General features: G+C 47.6%; 1 protein-coding gene and 1 pseudogene across 4 annotated transcripts in view; one reads left to right on the forward strand and one right to left on the reverse strand.

Moving 5' to 3' along the window:
- Nucleotides 1-3,506: 3,506 nt before the first annotated feature.
- On the reverse strand, nt 3,507-4,582 carry LOC120395818 (annotated as a pseudogene).
- Nucleotides 4,583-6,457: 1,875 nt separating this feature from the next.
- Nucleotides 6,458-17,988, forward strand: part of MED4 (mediator complex subunit 4) — a 31,645-nt gene continuing 20,114 nt past the window's right edge. The window contains exon 1 of one of the 4 annotated variants that reach the window (XM_039520545.1): nt 6,458-6,721. In XM_039520545.1, the coding sequence (XP_039376479.1) occupies nt 6,554-6,721 (168 nt within the window). In that variant the 5' untranslated portion in view covers nt 6,458-6,553. Of the gene's footprint in view, nt 6,722-6,799; nt 6,914-17,988 lie in introns of those variants that run through there. The other 3 variants (XM_039520546.1, XM_039520547.1, XM_039520548.1) reach the window with 3 other exon arrangements.

Raw genomic sequence — 17,988 nt, forward strand, 5'->3', positions numbered from 1 at the left:
AAACTTGTATGGGAGGATGTTTACATGGGACTTCCTCAACAGGCATCTGATGTCCTAGGAGAAGACGAAGTCAGATGCTGGGAATGTGTCAGGAGTGCAGGGAGTGGGATGGACTTTGCACTGAGAGAGGAACAAGACTCTTTAAAATACCTTTGTTAAGAAAAAAGTTTTCCAAGATACAAGTTTCATCTAAACTACTATATGGAAAGAGAAAATTCAGAGTTTCTAGACAGCCTATAAATAGGGTTACCATACATCCAGGTTTTCCTGGACATGACCTCTTTTTTGGTCTCCTGATCTCCATCCAGGCAGATTTTTGAAATAAGAGGAGATGTCCTGGATTTTCCTTGTGGAGAAGACATTGCAGCTCAAAAAGAGCCTTCTCCATGCCTTGCTTGGCTCCTGCATCCACAGCTACCGAATCTCACCTGGTCTAGCCCACCCCATCAGATAAGTGGAGCCTCCAAGCACCTCTTGGCCAGACCGCCTGCCCTGCCTGTGGGGCCTCAGAGCTCTGCTGGGAGAGGTGACAGGGCCAAGCCTCAGCTCCCCACCCTGAGGAGGGGGAGAGGCCGCAGGGATGCCCTGACAGATGGGCTGGTGCTGCATCCTGTACCTGCACCACTCACCCTGCCACCATGACAGGGAACATGAAATTGCCCCCCAACTTGAGTGAGGCTGCAGGTACCCCTGCATCACCCTGCAAATACCCCCTTCAGCACCTGCCCAAATAACCCTCCCTGTACACACACACGCCACCAGTACCCCTACCAAATACTCCTTCCCAGTACACACACATCCCTCCAACACTCCCCAAATACCCCCCTCCCCGCCCCCGCAGTGTCCTCTATTTGGGAACTTGAAATATGGTAACCTTATCTATAAAGAACTTTGCAGTGCCTGTTGTTTTAGTTTCCTTCTGTGATAAACCCTGAAAGATACTTTTGTTTGGAACCCTGAATAAATAAATTACTTTTAGGTTTAAAACTCGGGCCATATCTGCACTATGGATGCTACAGCTATGTTACTGAATGATTTTTTCCATCACTGTAGGTAATCCTCTTCCCTGAGAAGTGGTAGCTAGTTTGATGGAAGCATTCTTCCATTGACCATAGCTGCATCTACCCTGGGGGTTATGTTGCTACGGCACTCGGGGGTATGAATTTTTCACATTCCTGATCAATGTAGCTATGTGCAACACCCTGTTCACCACTTTTATATGATTTTGATATATTTTGTACAAAGTATGCCTTGTGAGGTATCATTTGCAAAACACCCAATTCAGCAGATTATGAGTATCAACATTATATGTGAAGTTACGAGATTCTTCTATATAACTTTTACTGAAATATTTTGTAAGTCTGGGTAAAGCTCACAAACCAGTTTCTGAGACAAAGACACACTGGCAATCCCAGACAAGTGACTAAATCAAGTGGGCACTTACTTAAGCAGCCATTCTTCAGCAATGGGGAGATGTAAACAAGAAATTTACATTTCATCCCAGCAGGGAACTTCTTAGGATTTATGGGGCTTTATGCAGTATTATTAAACTAGTGCCCCTCTGCCCAACTGCAGCTGGGGCTTGCATCTTCAGCAACACACTAATTAAATATTTTTAAAGCAAATTTTAAACTAAGGTCCAGTAGACTAACATGTTCTCAGTAAATATTACAGTAATGCACAACTGTTTTTGTCAGTAAATTCAGAAATTGACAGTATATACCTGGGGGTTGGCAAATGCCTGTTAAATGGCTTCATTACCACTTGAATGGCTCTTTAACAGTTTCAATGTTGTGCTAATAGGTCTGGCAGGCTGGGAGGCTTTTTCACTTTTAAGTACTAGATCCCCTCCAGAAGAAGACTCATCAGGCTGCAGCAGCCAGCTGTGATGGGAGCCTGCAGGAAGGGTCAGAACAGGGATAGGAAGAGGTGGAAGGGGGGACACTAAGATCCAGGGGTTCCCCAAATTTTCAGGTGCCTTACACAGCCGCGTATGCCTAAGGATGGCCCTGCATCCCAGATCCTGTTGGAACCTCACATACACAGGTGCCTGTTTGCCTACACCATGGTGGAGGGTAATTCTCAAAGAGAGAAGGAGGAAGATGATATAAAAATAAGGGTATGTCCACGTGTACAGTGCTGCAGCAGGGCAGCTGTACCAATACAACTGTGCCACTGCCTGTGGTGAAGACAGTCTATGCCAATGGGGGAAAGCTCTCCCATCGCAAGTGACGTAAGCTCTGTCAGTGGGAGAAACTCTCCCACGAACATAGCGCTGAGCACACGAGTGCTTATGTCGGTGAATGTACGTAAAGCTGTGGCTGTCCTTGTTGTCCCTGGCACGGAGTGGTTGGGGTAAGGATATGGCCTGGGATACCACATGGAATTTTGGGGGATGGGGAAGCAGTGTAGGGAGCTAGTAGCATGGAGTTCTCCAAGAACTGCAAAAGGTGGTGAATCTGGGATTTCTGGACAGGAAAGTCAACCAAGGCCTGTGACATTTAGGTTTGTTGCCTGAGAAGACCCATTATGTCCTGATGCATCTCCCTCCCTGGGCCTTTCTCCTGCTCACCTTTTTCTTCTCTATGCTATCTGCCATATTGGCCCTCCAGGTCCTTTATTCACAGTCTGATGCAGTATTGGCTTACATGATCTCAGTGAACATGTCCTCTATAGTTCTCTTCTGTCTCCTCCTCATCAGGCTCCAGGTGTGGATGGGGCACCCCTCAAGGCTGCAACGGCAGCAGCTGCATAGGCTTAGGAGATCCAGTACCTCATTTCTACTTCAGGTAAGAATGCGACTAATGTGTGACATCAGCATGGTTGGTTGGGCAGCTGCACATAACAAGGGAGCGCTGCTAGGTGTGCAATAAGGAAAAGGCATTTAAAAAATACATGCAGCGGGATGGTGACTTCCCGTCTCTGTGACTTCTGTGCAGTGGAATTTAAAGTTGTGAGCAGAGTGGACACTATTGCAGCTACTGGATGACAGTTAGGTTGGCACAGTTCATGAGGTCTATACTCATTCTGCAGCGACCTCAATAGGTTGACCATGGTTCTATGCTGTCCAAGGAGGTTTTTTTACTGCATTGTCATAGCGGGACGCTTAAACCGCCAAAGACAAATTTGAGCACAGACACTTGCACACCCAGGTTGATTTTTTTTTTGAGTTAGAAAACGCTTTATTCTGACAGCTGATTGAAGACAAATATCCACATTCCTACTTGGAGACTTCAAGTGGCCCTATGACAGGGCCAGTTCCTTATACGAATTACATCACCAAATCACAACACTATTTTGTGTGCTCAAGTGAAAATAGGAGCTGCCCTATTAAGGGACATTCTCGTGGCAATTATGGCTTTTAGTTTTGTTTAAGGAAAAACCAGACACCTTATGGCTTGGACACCATGTGCAACTACCATTAAGTCAGCATAGAAACAGTGAGGCTTGTGATTGTACGAAGAGCTTCAACTCTAGTGCAAGGAAACCCCAGTGTGATACCAATACGTTCACTACCTGGAAGCCCTGATCCAAGAGTGAAGTTTCCTCTGAAACACTATGGGAGGAGTTAGGTCTCAGATGCCAGGATACTTGGTTACCATCCCCACACTAAATTTGCTACCCCCATTTTCTACCGGAAGTAGTTGGGACAGTCATGTGCTACTAGATGCCAGGCTTTATCAAATGCTTCCACCACAGCTGGGAGCAGAGGGCCCTCTTCACTGCATGTGAGGTTCTGCTGCAGCTGATCCATGTTGGACATCCCAATGATCACTGCATCTCCAAGGGCACCCTGAAGTTTGGAGTGGTTGTACATCCAGCGTAAAGCAGCTGAAGTTAGGCTGGGGGGGTTAGAGCCATAAGCCTCCCCTAATGCTTTCTCTACCAGGGCAATGGCTTGGAAATGGTGCTCCTTCCAGTATCTGTCCCTGTACGTCTGGGCCCAATCATTTCCAAAAAACCTGCCAGTCGGTTGGACCATGTCTTTTTCTTCATACTTGTACTTTCGTGTCAGCAGCCCTCCGGCCAAAGGATTGTAGGCATAGAACCGCATTCCACAGTGTCTAAGGCACGGCAACAGCTCGGTTTCCACTTGGTGAGTGGTTGCATTGTACATGCCCTGATACACAGTTGGAAGCACCCAGCTGTTGTACTAGATTTCTGCTACCTCCCAAGTTGCATAGTTCGACAGACCAAGCTCCTTAAACTTTCCCTCCTTGTCTAGCTCATTGCAGGCATGTAGTGTCTGTTCCACAGGGGTGTCGTGGTCAGGGGTATGGACGGAGATAGAACAAGTCTACGCTCTTCATCTGTAAACTCTCAAGGGATGTCTCCAGCTGAGACCTGACACTGTCAGGCTTCAGAGTCTTCCCCTCCCATGGATTGGCTTTGGTTGCCATCTTCACTGCGGGCCCGCCGCCACCCGCCAGCAGCGCCCCCAGGATGCGCTCGGATGCGCCCCCCCGTACATATGAGCCGTGTCCAGCTCCCGGTGCCCCCGCTCCAGGAAGGCCCGCAGCAGCGCCCTGCTCACCTCCTGGTCTGTGCGGTGCCCGAACTCCATGGTGCCCAGCTCCGAGGCTGGGCGCTGGGCCGGGCCGCCCAGGGGCCGCGACGACTGGGCCATGGTGGAGCGAATGCAGCGGAGCGGCCGGACAGCGCCCTTGATGCAAGGCAGTTCCATCACCCTAACTCTGTGGCGTAGCCCAGGCCTAGCACAAGTCTTCATGGGCCAGCCGAGCCATGTTCTCAGGCTTTTCTGTGCGACTGCCAGGGTTAGAAAGGCACTTTTTGAAAAGATGGAAGCGGAACGTCTCCTCATCAGGCTCCAAGCGCTGGGTCCTGCGAATCCAGCGGCTGGCACGAACCCAACGGCAGGCATCTGCAATGCCACATTTTTTTTTTAATCGTTTTTATCTCTCCAGTCGCTGGGTGAAAGCGGCAAAGCCCAGGGGAGCAGCCCCACAAGCAGGGCCGGCTTTAGGCCGATTCGCCCAATTCCCGGGAATCGGTCCCCGTGCCTAAGAGGGCTCTGCGCCTTAGGTGCCTTTTTAATTTTTTTTACTTACCCCGGCTGCGGTCTGCTCCAGGGTCTTCCGTGGCCCCGCTCCCCTGACCAAAGCACCGGCGGGAGCGCGGCTGCCCCACAGCCCCGCTCTCCCAGCTGGAGCTCTGGCCGAAGCGTGGCAAGCCCCGCGGCCCCGCTCTCCTGGCTGGAGTTCCGGCCAGAGCGCGGCAAGCCCCGTGGCCCCAGCTGGAGCGCAGCAAGCCCTACCCTGCAGCCCCGCTCTCCCGGCTGGAGCTCCGGGCCCTTTAAATAGCCTCCAGAGCCTTGGGGCAGTGGGGGGCTCCAGGGGCTATTTAAAGGGCTGGGGCTCCAGCTGCCTCTGCCACCCCGGTCCTTTAAATAGCCGCCGGAGCCCTGCTGCCCCCATGCATTCCCCAGGGCTCCCACGGCTATTTAAAAAGTCCGGGGCGGGGTAGAAGCAGGGGAGCCCCAGGCCCTTTAAATAGCCCCAGAGCCCTGGGATAGCGGAGGGCTTGGGGGCTATTTAAAGGGCTGGGGCTCCAGCTGCCTCTGCTGCACCACCTGTCCTGCCCGCACCAGCCCCGCTCCCCCTGCCTGCAGCCAGCTCTGCACCCCGTGCCCGCAGCCAGCCCCTGCCAAACCCCCTGACCTGTCTTCAGCCAACCCCTGCCACACACCCCTGCAGCCCTGCCCAAAGCCAGCCAGCCCTACAAACACCCCTGCCCGCACCAGCCCTGCACCCCCTGCCCTGTCTCCAGCCAACCCCTGCTGCACCCCCCTGCCTGAAGCCAGCCAGTCCCACACTCCTCTGTCTCCAGCCCTGCCAACCCCTGCTGCACCCCCCTGCAGCCCTGCCTGAAGCCAGCCAGCCAGCCCCGCACCCCTTTCCCTGCCTGCAGCCAGACCCTATCTCCAGTCAGCCCCTGCCTCCAACCAGCCCCATGTCCACTGCTGCCCTGCAGTTCCCAGGGCAGTAACCCTGCACACCTGCTTCAATGAGGGGGACAGGGAGCAGCTGGGACCCAACATGTGCACACCCCCAGGGAGTGGCGGGGACCCACACGTGTGAAACAGCGGTCATTAATAACCAATCAACAGCATATATGATGCAATGTACATAATATATTATTTTATTATTTATATAGTTATGGAAAGTAAATAATACATGGAAAAATGAAAGGCTTTTTTTTACACTTTTTTTTTTAAGTCATCCCTGCCAGGGCCCCGCCGAAAAGGTTCGAATCGGGCCCCGCACTTCCTAAAGCCGGCGCTGCCCACAAGCCAGGGGGCCACGGCCCTGCTCGCCACGCAGGCCCCGCCCCCCCCGGCAGCTCAGGGCTTCTTCGCGCCTGCTCTGCTGTCTCCCGCCCCCATCCCCGTTGTCTCGCGCTCCTGTCAGGCGGCCCCAGCGCCCCGCCCCAAGGCTGGGAGCCGGGAGGGGAGCGAGTGGCCCGGACAGCGGGGGCACCGCGGGAGGCGCGGAAGCCCCAGGGCAGGCGCGGCGGTTCAGACCTCCGCCGCCAGATGGCGCTGTCGCCCGCCTCTGCCGGTCGGTGCGGGGCCTGCTGCCGTCTCGCTGCTGCAGGCCGGGGCGGGTGGCTGCTCGGGCGCGGCGATGGCGGCGGGCGGGGAGCGGAGCAGCACGCGGGACAGGCTGCTGGCGGCGCTGGAGGATCTGGAGCTGCTGGCCAGGTACCCGCGCGCCCCGGGCCGTTACGGCCTGACTCGCGCCGCCGCCGCCGCGTGGAGGGGCCGGTGGTTCCTGTGCGGCGGGGCAGCGCCGAGAGGCCCCGGTGCAGATGGAGGTGGGGGGAGCCCCGAGGACGGGGGGTCCTGCCCCACAGAGCCAGCAATCCAACCAGATCAGCCAGAGGGCGGGTGCGGGTAACTGAAAGCCCTTTCCCCGGCATGGGCTTGAAATGTTGTGCCTCTATCTGCTTCCTGTGTGTAAAACTAACCTGCAGAATTCTCTATCGGGTCTACCTGAAACAGGGGTTCTCAGACTTTTGTACTGGTGACCCCTTTCACATACCAAGCCTCTGAGTGCGACCCCCCCCTTATAAATGAAAAACACTTTAAAATATATTTAACACCATTATAAATGCTGGCAGCAAAGCAGGGTTTGGGGTGGAGGCTGACAGCTCGTGACCCTCCCATGTAATAACCTCGTGACCCTCAGAGGGGTCCTGATCCCCAGCTTGAGAACCCCTGGCATAGAATGAGGTCAGTGTCACATGAGCGTCTGTATGAAAACAAACAAAGGTAGATAGTTAAAAATGAACATTTTAAACATGTGTTGCTCATATAATACTCCAAAGTATGTTAGACACTTTACAGACATCTAAGACATCTCTTTGATTTGTAGCACTTACAATAGATAGACAAGATGTAGACCAGGGGTAGGCAACCTATGTCACGTGTGCCGAAGGCGGCACGCAAGCTGATTTTCAGTGACACTCTCACTGCCTGGGTCCTGGCCACTGGTCCAGAGGGCTGTGCATTTTAATTTAATTTTAAATGAAGCGTCTTAAACATTTTTAAAACCTTATTTACTTTACATACAACAATAGTTTAGTTATAGACTATAGACTTATAGAAAGAGGCCTTCTAAAAACGTTAAAATGTATTACTAGCACGCAAAACCTTAAATCAGAGTGAATAAATGAAGACTCGGCACACCACTTCTGAAAGGTTGCCGACCCCTGATGTAGACTAAGGACTGAGAGGAAGGGATAGAACAAACTTTTTTTTTAAATCTTGTCTATTTTATTGATCCTTGTCCAAAGCCTTTTTGTTTGTTTTAGCGTTCACAATACAACTGTGCCTTATTTTCTGTATTGCTTTTCTGTGGCTTGTCTATTCGTTGGAGTAGTGTGCACATTAATTGGTCTGTGTAGACCCTGCTGGTCTGCACTAAAGTTTCCCTAATGTACTTAATGAAGTACAATTTGAAACAAACCCTCAGCAACTCTTTCCTCCATTAACTCACCCATATACTCTTGGTGTTTATTTTTCTTCTATCCACATCCCTTTTCCATGCCACAGAGATTTTTCCCATTTCTTGAGACATTAATTATTAATTGAAAGTTTGCTGATGTCAAAGGGTTGCAAGTAGTGTCCTTTGATTTAGTCTCTTTCCTTCCAGAGAAGCAGGGGCTTTCTGTAGATTGCCTCCTCAAAGTAAATTGGTAACCTAATGTATTTTCCTATTTAAGTGGATGATTTAATCCTTGTATTTTTCTCAGTTGCTAGGGGTATGAAAATACACTGGTCAGTTTCACTTTTGTTTTTAGTCAGTTTCTTTTTCAGATTATCATTTTCTGCCACAATATCTGGGTTGAAAGTGTTACAGGGAATGTCCTTGTATAAAACTATGCTTTCCATTTTGTATTTAATCACTTATTTTGGCCTCAGGTTCTATAAATGCTTGCTTTTACAAATCTAAATTTTGGGCAACATTTGACCTGAGATAATTGTTTCAGAATAATTTAGCAAACATCTCAAGCAGAAGATACTTTTTTTTTTTTCAAGACAAACCATTCTGAACTTGTTCACTTCCTGCAAACATTTATTTGAAGTAACAAGGCCCCCATGCTGCAATCTGTGATCTGTCTGGGCACATCCTACCAGCCATGTGAATCCATGCCATCAGCTGCACACTTTATGGGAATAAGGGTCTGCCAACATGGATCAGATTGTAGGATCAGAGTCTACATGAAACTATTATACAGAAATTGACAGCCTGCTTAACTTTAACTACTTCCTCATTCCCTTTATTGGAAAAGTTATACTAAACATTTTAAAATGGTTCCTACCAAAATCAGATAACGATTAGATTCTGTAAAGATGTAATTATTCATACTCTTAAAATGTAAACCAAATTTAAGTTGCTTTTTAAAAAAAAAAAAACTATCCAATACAAAGAATCTGAATAAGCTAATATTTATCTATTGGAAACTGTGTGGAAATTCAAATTCAGGTTGATGACAAATAGTCAAAGTGGAGTTTTAAATCAGCCAGTGATTGATACAATGAATGTGAAATGCTCACGTGCAGGATAACTGCTTTAGTCTGATCCTTGGTTCATATGCATTGGTGCAAATACTACACATTACTGCCTTCTTGACCTTTGTTTTCCCATAGATACATATAGAAAGATTGTCAGTTCTGTGGTTAAACTCTTTGAATAAATGTTGTCACTTTCACTTAATATAAAGAAACATGCAAGATAGAGAACTGGCAACATTACATTTCCAGTCAAAATTTGTATATCTTTAAAACTAACTGTGACATACCCCTGGGATACAATCTGGAACTGTGGGACTGCTGTGCCCCCTTAATTCTCCTCCCTGGGCTGTCTCTTAAAATGCTATGTTAGTGACAAGCAGCAAAACCCCTCCAGGTGCTGGGATCACTGAGCCAACAACATGCAGGAACACACCCAGCTAAATCACATGAATGGTTTATAAGCCACTCATGAATTATACAGAGCGAGACACCAGTAAATCTCCCCAGCCTTGCACCCCAGTGATGTCCCATCTTACACTGCTCAAGAAATGCTGATTAATTAATTTGCCTCTTTGTCAAAGAATAGTGGACATGCACCAGCCTTTGTAATTCGAGCAGATTCCCCCAAGTGCTTTAGACAAAGTCACTGATAAGGATAAAACGTTAAAATAAGTTTAACAACTACAGAAAGATAGATTTTAAGTGATTATAAGTGTTAGGCACAAAGGTTGGTTACATAAGAAATAAAAATAGAATCACAATCTAAATTCTAACTTTAACAGACTAAGCAAGATTTGAATTAAACAGCTTTTCTCATCCCACTGGGTGTTCCAGGCAGTTTATAGTTCTTAATACACAGCCTGAATTTGCTTTTCAGCCTGGGACCAGTCTCCTCAGTTCAAAGTCTTTGTCTTCTAAATGATCTTCCAGGTGTTGAGATGGGGGAGGAGAAAGGCCAAATGGTGATGTCATTGACCCTCATTTATACTTTCTTGCCAGGTGCTAGAACAGGGGTGGGCAAACTACAGCCCATGGGCCATGTCCGGCCCATTGGACCTTTTAATTTGGCCCTTGCGTTCCCACCGGGGAGCAGGGTCGTGGGTTTGCTGCGCTCCAGCGGGGGGTCGGGGGCTTTCCGCGTGGCTCCTGGAAGTAGCAGCATATTCCCCCTCTCGTTCCTAAGCATAGGGGCAGCCAGGGTCAGGGAGCTCTGCACGCAGCCTCCACCCCAAACCCCGCCCCCCACAACTCCCATTGGCTGGGAACCGTGGCCCATGGGAGCTGCAGGGACGGTGCCTGCGGACAGGGCAGCACGCAGAGCTGCCTGGTTGCGCCTCTGTGTAGGAGCCAGAGGGGGGACATGCTGCTGCTTCCAGAAAGTGCCACCTGGAGCCAGCACCCCAACGCTCTGCCCCAGCTCTGATCCCCCTCCCACCCTCCGAACCCCTCGGTCTCAGCCCAGAGCACCCTCCTGCACCCCAAACACCTCATCCTCAGCCCCACCCCAGAGCCTGCACCGCCAGCCGGAGTCTTCAACCTCCCCATGCCCCTGCCCCAGTCCGGAGCCCCCCTCCCACACCCTGAACTCCTCATTTCTGGCTCCACCCCAGAGCTCTCACCCCACTCCCGCAGCCCAACTCCCAATTTTTTGAGCCTTCATGGCTTGCCATACAATTTCTATACTCAGATGTGGCCCTCAGAAAGTTTGCCCACCCATCTGCTAGAAAGATCCTTACTGTGATGTGGGGGTTCAGTAGCCCCTGTTGTGTACATACCCTCTCTGAAGAGTCTCTGAGGCCACGTTTACACTTACCTGCTGGGTCGACGCGGCAAGTTCGACTGCTCGGAGTTCGAACTATCGCGTCTGATCTAGACGCGATAGTTCGAACTCCGGAAGCGCTAGTTCGAACTCCGGTACTCCACCGCGGCAGGAGGAGTTGCCGGAGTCGACCTTGGAGCCGCGGAGTTCGCTTCCACGGCGTCTGGACGGGTAAGTGAGTCGAACTAGGGTAGTTCGAATTCAGCTACGTTATTCACGTAGCTGAATTCGCATACCCTAGTTCGACCCCCGACCTTAGTGTAGACCAGGGCTTAGAGAGTGGATTCTTCTTGATGGGCCATCAACACATCAGGCTGGCCTCCTGCAAATCTGCCTTGTCAGTGTTAATTGCTCTTTTGTTGCCACTGAAAGGCTAGCTGTGAGCGTTTTCAGCTCATCACATACTTTGATAACAAGCATATAGCAATACTTCATAACTTCACATACAATAATAGAACGTGCAATTCAACAGGACATTAATGTTCAGTAGATCAAGGCTTTTTAAATGATACCTCACAAAGCCATGCATTGTACAAAACATACTATAATCATATCACAGTGGTGAATACGGGTGCTATTTTGAGGTACGGATTGTCACACTTACTCTCTTGATTTCTGTTACTGTAGATGAAAGGCTGGGTTCTTTCTTCATTTGTTTCATTGCTGAAATTTTTATCCTATATATTTCTAATTGAGGGGTCACTTAGTTCACTGCTAACATTACCTGTGTGCAAGTTATTTCCATCTGAATTGACATCTCATAAGTGTGAGCTGCAGCCTCAGATCATTTCCAAATAGAATCGTGTGTCTCTTGAAAATCTTACTTCTCAGTGATCTGCTGAAGAACTGACTTAGGCTGTGTCTACACTGTCACTTTCAGCACTACAACTTTAGTCATTCAGGGCTGTGAAAAAACACCACCCCGGGGACAAAAGTTTTTGCACTGAAAAGTGCCAGTATAGACAGCGTTTATTGCCGGGAGCCGGGCTCCCGGCGATAAAGCTACCACTGCTTATTCGGGGTGGGGTTTTTTTTATTGCCGGGAGAGCTCTCCCCCAGAAATAAAGCATGTCTACACTGCCCCCGCGGCTGCACTGTAACGTGGGCAGTGTAGACATACCCTTAGAGTAACTGACAAGGGTTCACTAAACCCAGTCTCTGAAAGCCCAAGAAGTGTTACCAAATGGTTTTGAAATAAATGTGTATCTGAACATGAAATAGTTAACTGAAGAGCCTCCATAACTTTCAGAAGGACTGATATTATCTGTCACTATTAATTTAAAACTAGTTGAACTAGAAATGCTGCCCCAGTCTATTATTTCTTCTCAGTTTAAGCTTGTTCATAGCTCAGTGGTTTGAGCATTGTCCTGCTAAACCCAGGGTTGTGAGTTCAGTCCTTGAGGGGGCGATTTGGGGCAAAAATCTGTCTGGGGATTGGTCCTGCTTTGACCAGAGGATTGGACTAGATCCTCCTGAGGTCCCTTCCAACCCTGATATTCTATTAACAATAGTATGGAGTCCATTTGATTTCTTCTCTTCTACAGTTGTTCTTTAAGATAACTAATTTGAAAATTTTGGAGCCTGGTTGCTGTTTGTTCATCTCTTCTCTGAAGAAAGCTGAGATATGAGCCCATGCCTTGTTTTTCCCCTGGTCCTTTCATAGGTCTGTTGTAATGACCTTTTTGACTATGGCCTTCAGAAATAGCACTCTCCTGGCTCTGTAATGGTGAATAGTTTTGAATGGATCTTAGGGTACGTCTACACTACGGGATTATTCCGAATTTACATAAACCGGTTTTGCAAAATAGATTGTATAAAATCGAGTGCGCGCGGCCACACTAAACACATTAAATCGGTGGTGTGCGTCCATGGTCCGAGGCTAGCGTCGATTTCTGGAGCGTTGCACTGTGGGTAGCTGTTCCGTAGCTATCCCATAGTTCCCGCAGCCTCCCCCGCCCCTTGGCATTTCCGGGTTGAGATCCCAGTGCCTGATGGGGCAAAAATCATTGTCGCGGGTGGTTCTGGGTAAATGTCGTCAGTCACTCCTTCCTCTGTGAAAGCAACGGCAGACAAGCATTTCGCACCTTTTTTCCCTGGATTGCCCTGGCAGATGCCATAGCATGGCAATCATGGAGCCTGTTTTGCCTTTTGTGACTGTCACCATATGTGTACTAGATGCCGCTCACAGAGGCGATTCAGCAGCGCTACACAGCAGCATGCTTTGCTTTTGCATGACAGCAGAGATGGTTATCAGCCATACTGTACCATCTACCAATCCATAAATTGGTAAAAAGATGAGCATGGCTACCAGTCGTTTTGCACCATTTGCTGCTGTCATAAGTGCCCCTGGCTGCTCTTAGCCAGGGGCGCAAAAGCTAAAATTGGGAATGACTCCCAGAGTCAATCCCTCCTTTTTGGTATCTAAAAATAGAATCAGTCCTGGCTAGAATATGGGCAAGTGTACTAGAGAACCACTGTATCAGAGAGCGCAGCTGCTCTGTGTCAGATCCTGCAGAAATTATGAGCTGTATGCTATTCACAGGGGGTGCTCCTGCAACAACCCCACCTGTTGATTCGGTTCTTCCCCCAGCCTTCCTGGGCTACTGTAGCATTGTCCCCCCACTTGTGTGATGAAGTAATAAAGAATGCAGGAATAAGACACACTGACTTGTTAGTGAGAAATGAGTGGAAGGCAGCCTCCAGCTGCTATGATAGTCCAGACAGGACAGTAAGGAGTGTGGAGCAGAGGAGCCCAGCATCCTCTGCTAGTCCAGGGCAATTGAATCTTTTTTACACATGAAGGGTGGGGGCTGACAGAGCTCAGCCCCCTGTTGCTATGACGACGATGGTTATCAGCCATACTGTACCATCTACCAGGAAAAAATTAGGGCCAGGCACCCTTGATAGACCTCACTGATGCTAGTCAGCATGGTTACCAGTCCTTTTGCACTGCCCCATGTGCCAATACACTGATGATGAGGACGGATAGCAGTCGTATTGCACCATCAGCCACCCATGGCGGGAGGGGGAGCAAGGATGTTGGTGTTGAGTGCTGCAGCATCAGGTCTATCTGCAGCATTCAGTAAAGATAGGGTGACATGTAAAAGAGTCAAGAGAGGATTGTTTTCCCTTTCACTTCTGGGGGTGGGTGGGGGTGTGTGTAAATTGCCGAGCTATGCCCTGACCCACCGCGGACACTGTGTTTGACCCTAGAAGCATTTGGAGCTCAGCCAAGAATGCAAATACTTTTCGGAGACTGCAGGAACTGTGGGATAGCTTGAGTCCTCCAGTCCATGAGCGTCCATTTGATTCTTGGGCTTTCCGTTACGTTTGTCACGCAGCAGTGCGCAGAGCCCCTGCTATGGCGTCTGTCTGGAGATTTTTTAAAAATGATTTTGAATTTCGTCTTCTGTAACGGAGCGCTGATAGAACAGATTTGCCTGCCCTTACAGCGATCACGTCCGCATCGTCCATGCGGGAGCTCTTTCTTTATTTTGATTTTTAACTGCATCACCACACGTGCTGATCGGAGCTCCACGCTGGGCAAACAGGAAATATTCAAAAGTTCGCGGGGCTTTTCCTGTCTACCTGGCCACTGCATACGAGTTCAGATTGCTGTCCAGAGCGGTCAGTGGTGCACTGTGGGATACCGCCCGGAGGCCAATACCGTCGATCTGCGGCCACACTAACCCTAATCCGATATGGTAATTCCGATATTAGCGCTACTCCTCTCGTTAGGGAGGAGTACAGAAACCGGTTTAAAGAGCCCTTTATACCGATATAAAGGGCCTCTTAGTGTGGACGGGTGTGGCGTTAAATCGGTTTTACGCTCCTAAAACCGGTTTAAACGCCTAGTGTAGACCAGGCTTTAATCTTTGAATAGGTACTCTCTTGCTTACTCTCCTCAGTGGGTAATTTATAGTTCTATTCCTATGGGATTGTACAGATGTAATTCTTTCTTGCACTTCCCTATTTTGTGTAAAATTAAGGGTAGCGCTAGTGCAAGAATCATTGCATATGGTAGTTTCTGGTCTTATTACTCCCCTTGCTTCTCTGTTCCTGAGCCTGCCACCACTTGTCAATATAGCTTTATTGCTCATATCTCTTGAGGTCCCGCTTCTGGTTTGTTTGGACAATGGACTGTCTCTGGCCTCTGTCTGTGTCCTGCAGGATTTCTGTTAGTACCCAAACTTGATATGCCTGCATATGCTTCTTAAAGAGCTTCAGATGTTGTGTATTGTGTTAATTTCAAGTCTAAATGTAAAAGGTAACATTTCATATGTGATGACAAGAATTTATCCATGCAAATAGAGAATTCACTTAAGCTTTCCTTTAGAAGCTCAGAATCTTTAAAATATCTCTCTCATTTTCTCTGTTCAGCAGGTTTTGTTAGTGACATTTAGAAACTGCTGTAACTCTCCTCGGTCCTTTTTCCAGAAACACCAAGAATGTTTGTTTCTCCTTAATATGTTGTCATCATCACTGAGCTTTGTAACAAATTGGTAATAGGACTCTTTTCTGTTGAGATAGACTCATAGACTTTAAGGTCAGAAGGGACCATTATGATCATCTAGTCTGACCTCCTGCACAATGCAGGCCACAGAATCTCACCCACCCACTGCTGTAACAAACCCCTAACCTATGTCTGAGTTATTGAAGTCCTCAAATTGTGGTGTGAAGATCACAAGCTGCAGAGAATCCTCCAGCAAATGACCCATGCCCCATGCTACAGAGGAAGGCGAAAAACCTTAGGGGCCTCTGCCAATCTGCCCTGGAAGAAAATTCCTTCCCGACCCCAAATATGGCGATCAGTTAAACCCTGAGCATATGGGCAAGACTCACCAGCCAGCACCTAGGAAAGAATTCTCTGTAATAACTCAGATCCCACCCCATCTAACATCCCATCACAGACCACTGGGCATACTTACCTGCTGATAATCAAAGATCAGTTGCCAAATTAATTGCCAAAATTAGGCTATCCCATCATACCCCATATCCCATCTGTAAACTTATCAAGCAAAGTCTTAAAGCGAGATGATCCTGTGCTATGATTTTGGGTACCCTGGTGTTCTTTATTTTTCCTTCAATTAACCTTTTTTTTTAGTTAATTCATATGTGCCTCTTAATGTATTTTCTGAAAGTCTTCATCTCTCCAAGTAGCATAGTAAATCAGATTAGGACACTTCTCTGCCAACTAGGAACAGATGGAGTCCTTGTAATTTGGCTTGGAGTTAAAAAACACTTACAAATAAGTGGAGACATGGACCTATAACATCTCCTGCTAATATGCCATCCAACTAGTTACTCAGCGTTTCTGAGTCCGTCCTACCTTTTATATACCTCTGTTGATCTGCTGCAGTCTGGGGCACTGAAGCATAAAATGTTTGTTCTTTTAGCCATTCAGAGCTACTAGTTCTTTGAATGTAGAATCTTTCTTTTATTTTTATTAATAAGCTGATTTCTGATTTTTTTAATTCAATTCAAATAATCAAGAGAGTCAGTCTCTAGAGTCAGTTTTTTACTGGAAATGTAATGTTACCAGTTCTTCATCTTGCACATTTCTTTTTGTTAAGTAAAGGTGACAACATTTATTCAAGGGATTTATTCACAGAATAGATTGACAAACTGTCTGTGTGGATCTGTGAGAAGATGAGTCAATTTTTTGTTTATTCAACTTTTTGATTTTGGTAGTTTTTTTTAAGAAAAACTTTATTGCCATGTTCTGTGTTGACTTACCCTATGCAAATCCATTGGAGGTAGGATGTATAAATAGTATAGAATTTGGCTTCTTTCAAGGTTACCTCAAAGCTTTTAAAGGTTTCATCAACACACTTGTGTAAATTCATTGAAGGAAATGGGATTGCACAGGTTTGACTGACAGAATCTGGGTTCCTTTCTGCTCACACTCAGTTTGACCCTGAATTTAGGTTGATTGTGTAGAATTGGTAGTCTTAGTTACAGACTGAGGACCTTTGACAGAGAGCCAGTAAACATGGACTTCACCTTAAATACAAACATTGTTAAACATGCTGCTGATTATTTTACCAGAAACATCCAGCTACCATCCAACTTCAGAGTTGCTGAATATGTTGGTCTTTTCTGATTTTTCTCTTTGAAAAGATGTACCATAGGAATGAGTGCAAATTTTGAATTTGCAGATCGTATTTAGAATCATAGAATCATAGAATTCAAGATCAGAAGGGACCATTATGATCATCTAGTCTGACCTCCTGCAAGATGCAGGCCACATGTGTTGGGTTTCTATGAAACTTGCCCCAGCCCCATGAAGGAAGAGAACCTCCAGGGCCATTGCCAATCTTCCGAGGAAAATTCCTTCCGACCCAAATATGGCGGTCAGCTGAACTCCGAGCATGCGGGCAAGACTCTCCAGCCAAACCTCTGGAAAAGGTTATATCATACCATTGACCCATTGTTATCATACCCATTGACCCATTGTACTATTTACCAGTGTGGCACTTAATTGACCTATTGACTAAGCCCGTTATCCTATCATACCATCCTCCATAAACTTATCTAGCTTAATCTTAAAGTCATGGAGGTCCTTCGCCCCACTGTTTCCCTCGGTAGGCTGTTCCAGTATTGCACTCCCTGATGGTTAGAAACCTTCGTCTAATTTCAAGCCTGAATTTCCTGACTGACAGTTTATATCCGCTTGTCCTCGTGTCTACATTAGCACTGAGCTGAAATAATTCTTCTCCTTCCTGGTATTTATCCTCTGATATATTTAAAGAGTGTAATCATATCTCCTCTTATCCTTCTTTTGGTTAAGGAAAACAAACCGAGCTCCTCAAGTCTCCTTTCATACGAAAGGCCTTCCATTCCTCGGATCATTCTAGTGGCCCTTCTTTGTACCCGTTCGTGTTTGAATTCATCCTTCTTAAACATGGGAGACCAAAACTGCACACAATACTCCAAATGAGGTCTCACCAACACCTTATATAACGGGACTAGCACCTCCTTATCCCTACTAGAAATACCTCGCCTAATGCAACCCAAGACCGCATTAGCTTTTTAACGGCCACATCACATTGCCTACTCATAGTCATCCTGCGATCAACCAGGACTCCTAGGTCCTTCTCCTCCTCCGTTACTTCCAACTGGTGCGTCCCAG

This window comes from Mauremys reevesii, linkage group 1 (assembly GCF_016161935.1).
Source record: "Mauremys reevesii isolate NIE-2019 linkage group 1, ASM1616193v1, whole genome shotgun sequence".
Lineage (NCBI taxonomy): Eukaryota > Metazoa > Chordata > Testudines > Geoemydidae > Mauremys > Mauremys reevesii.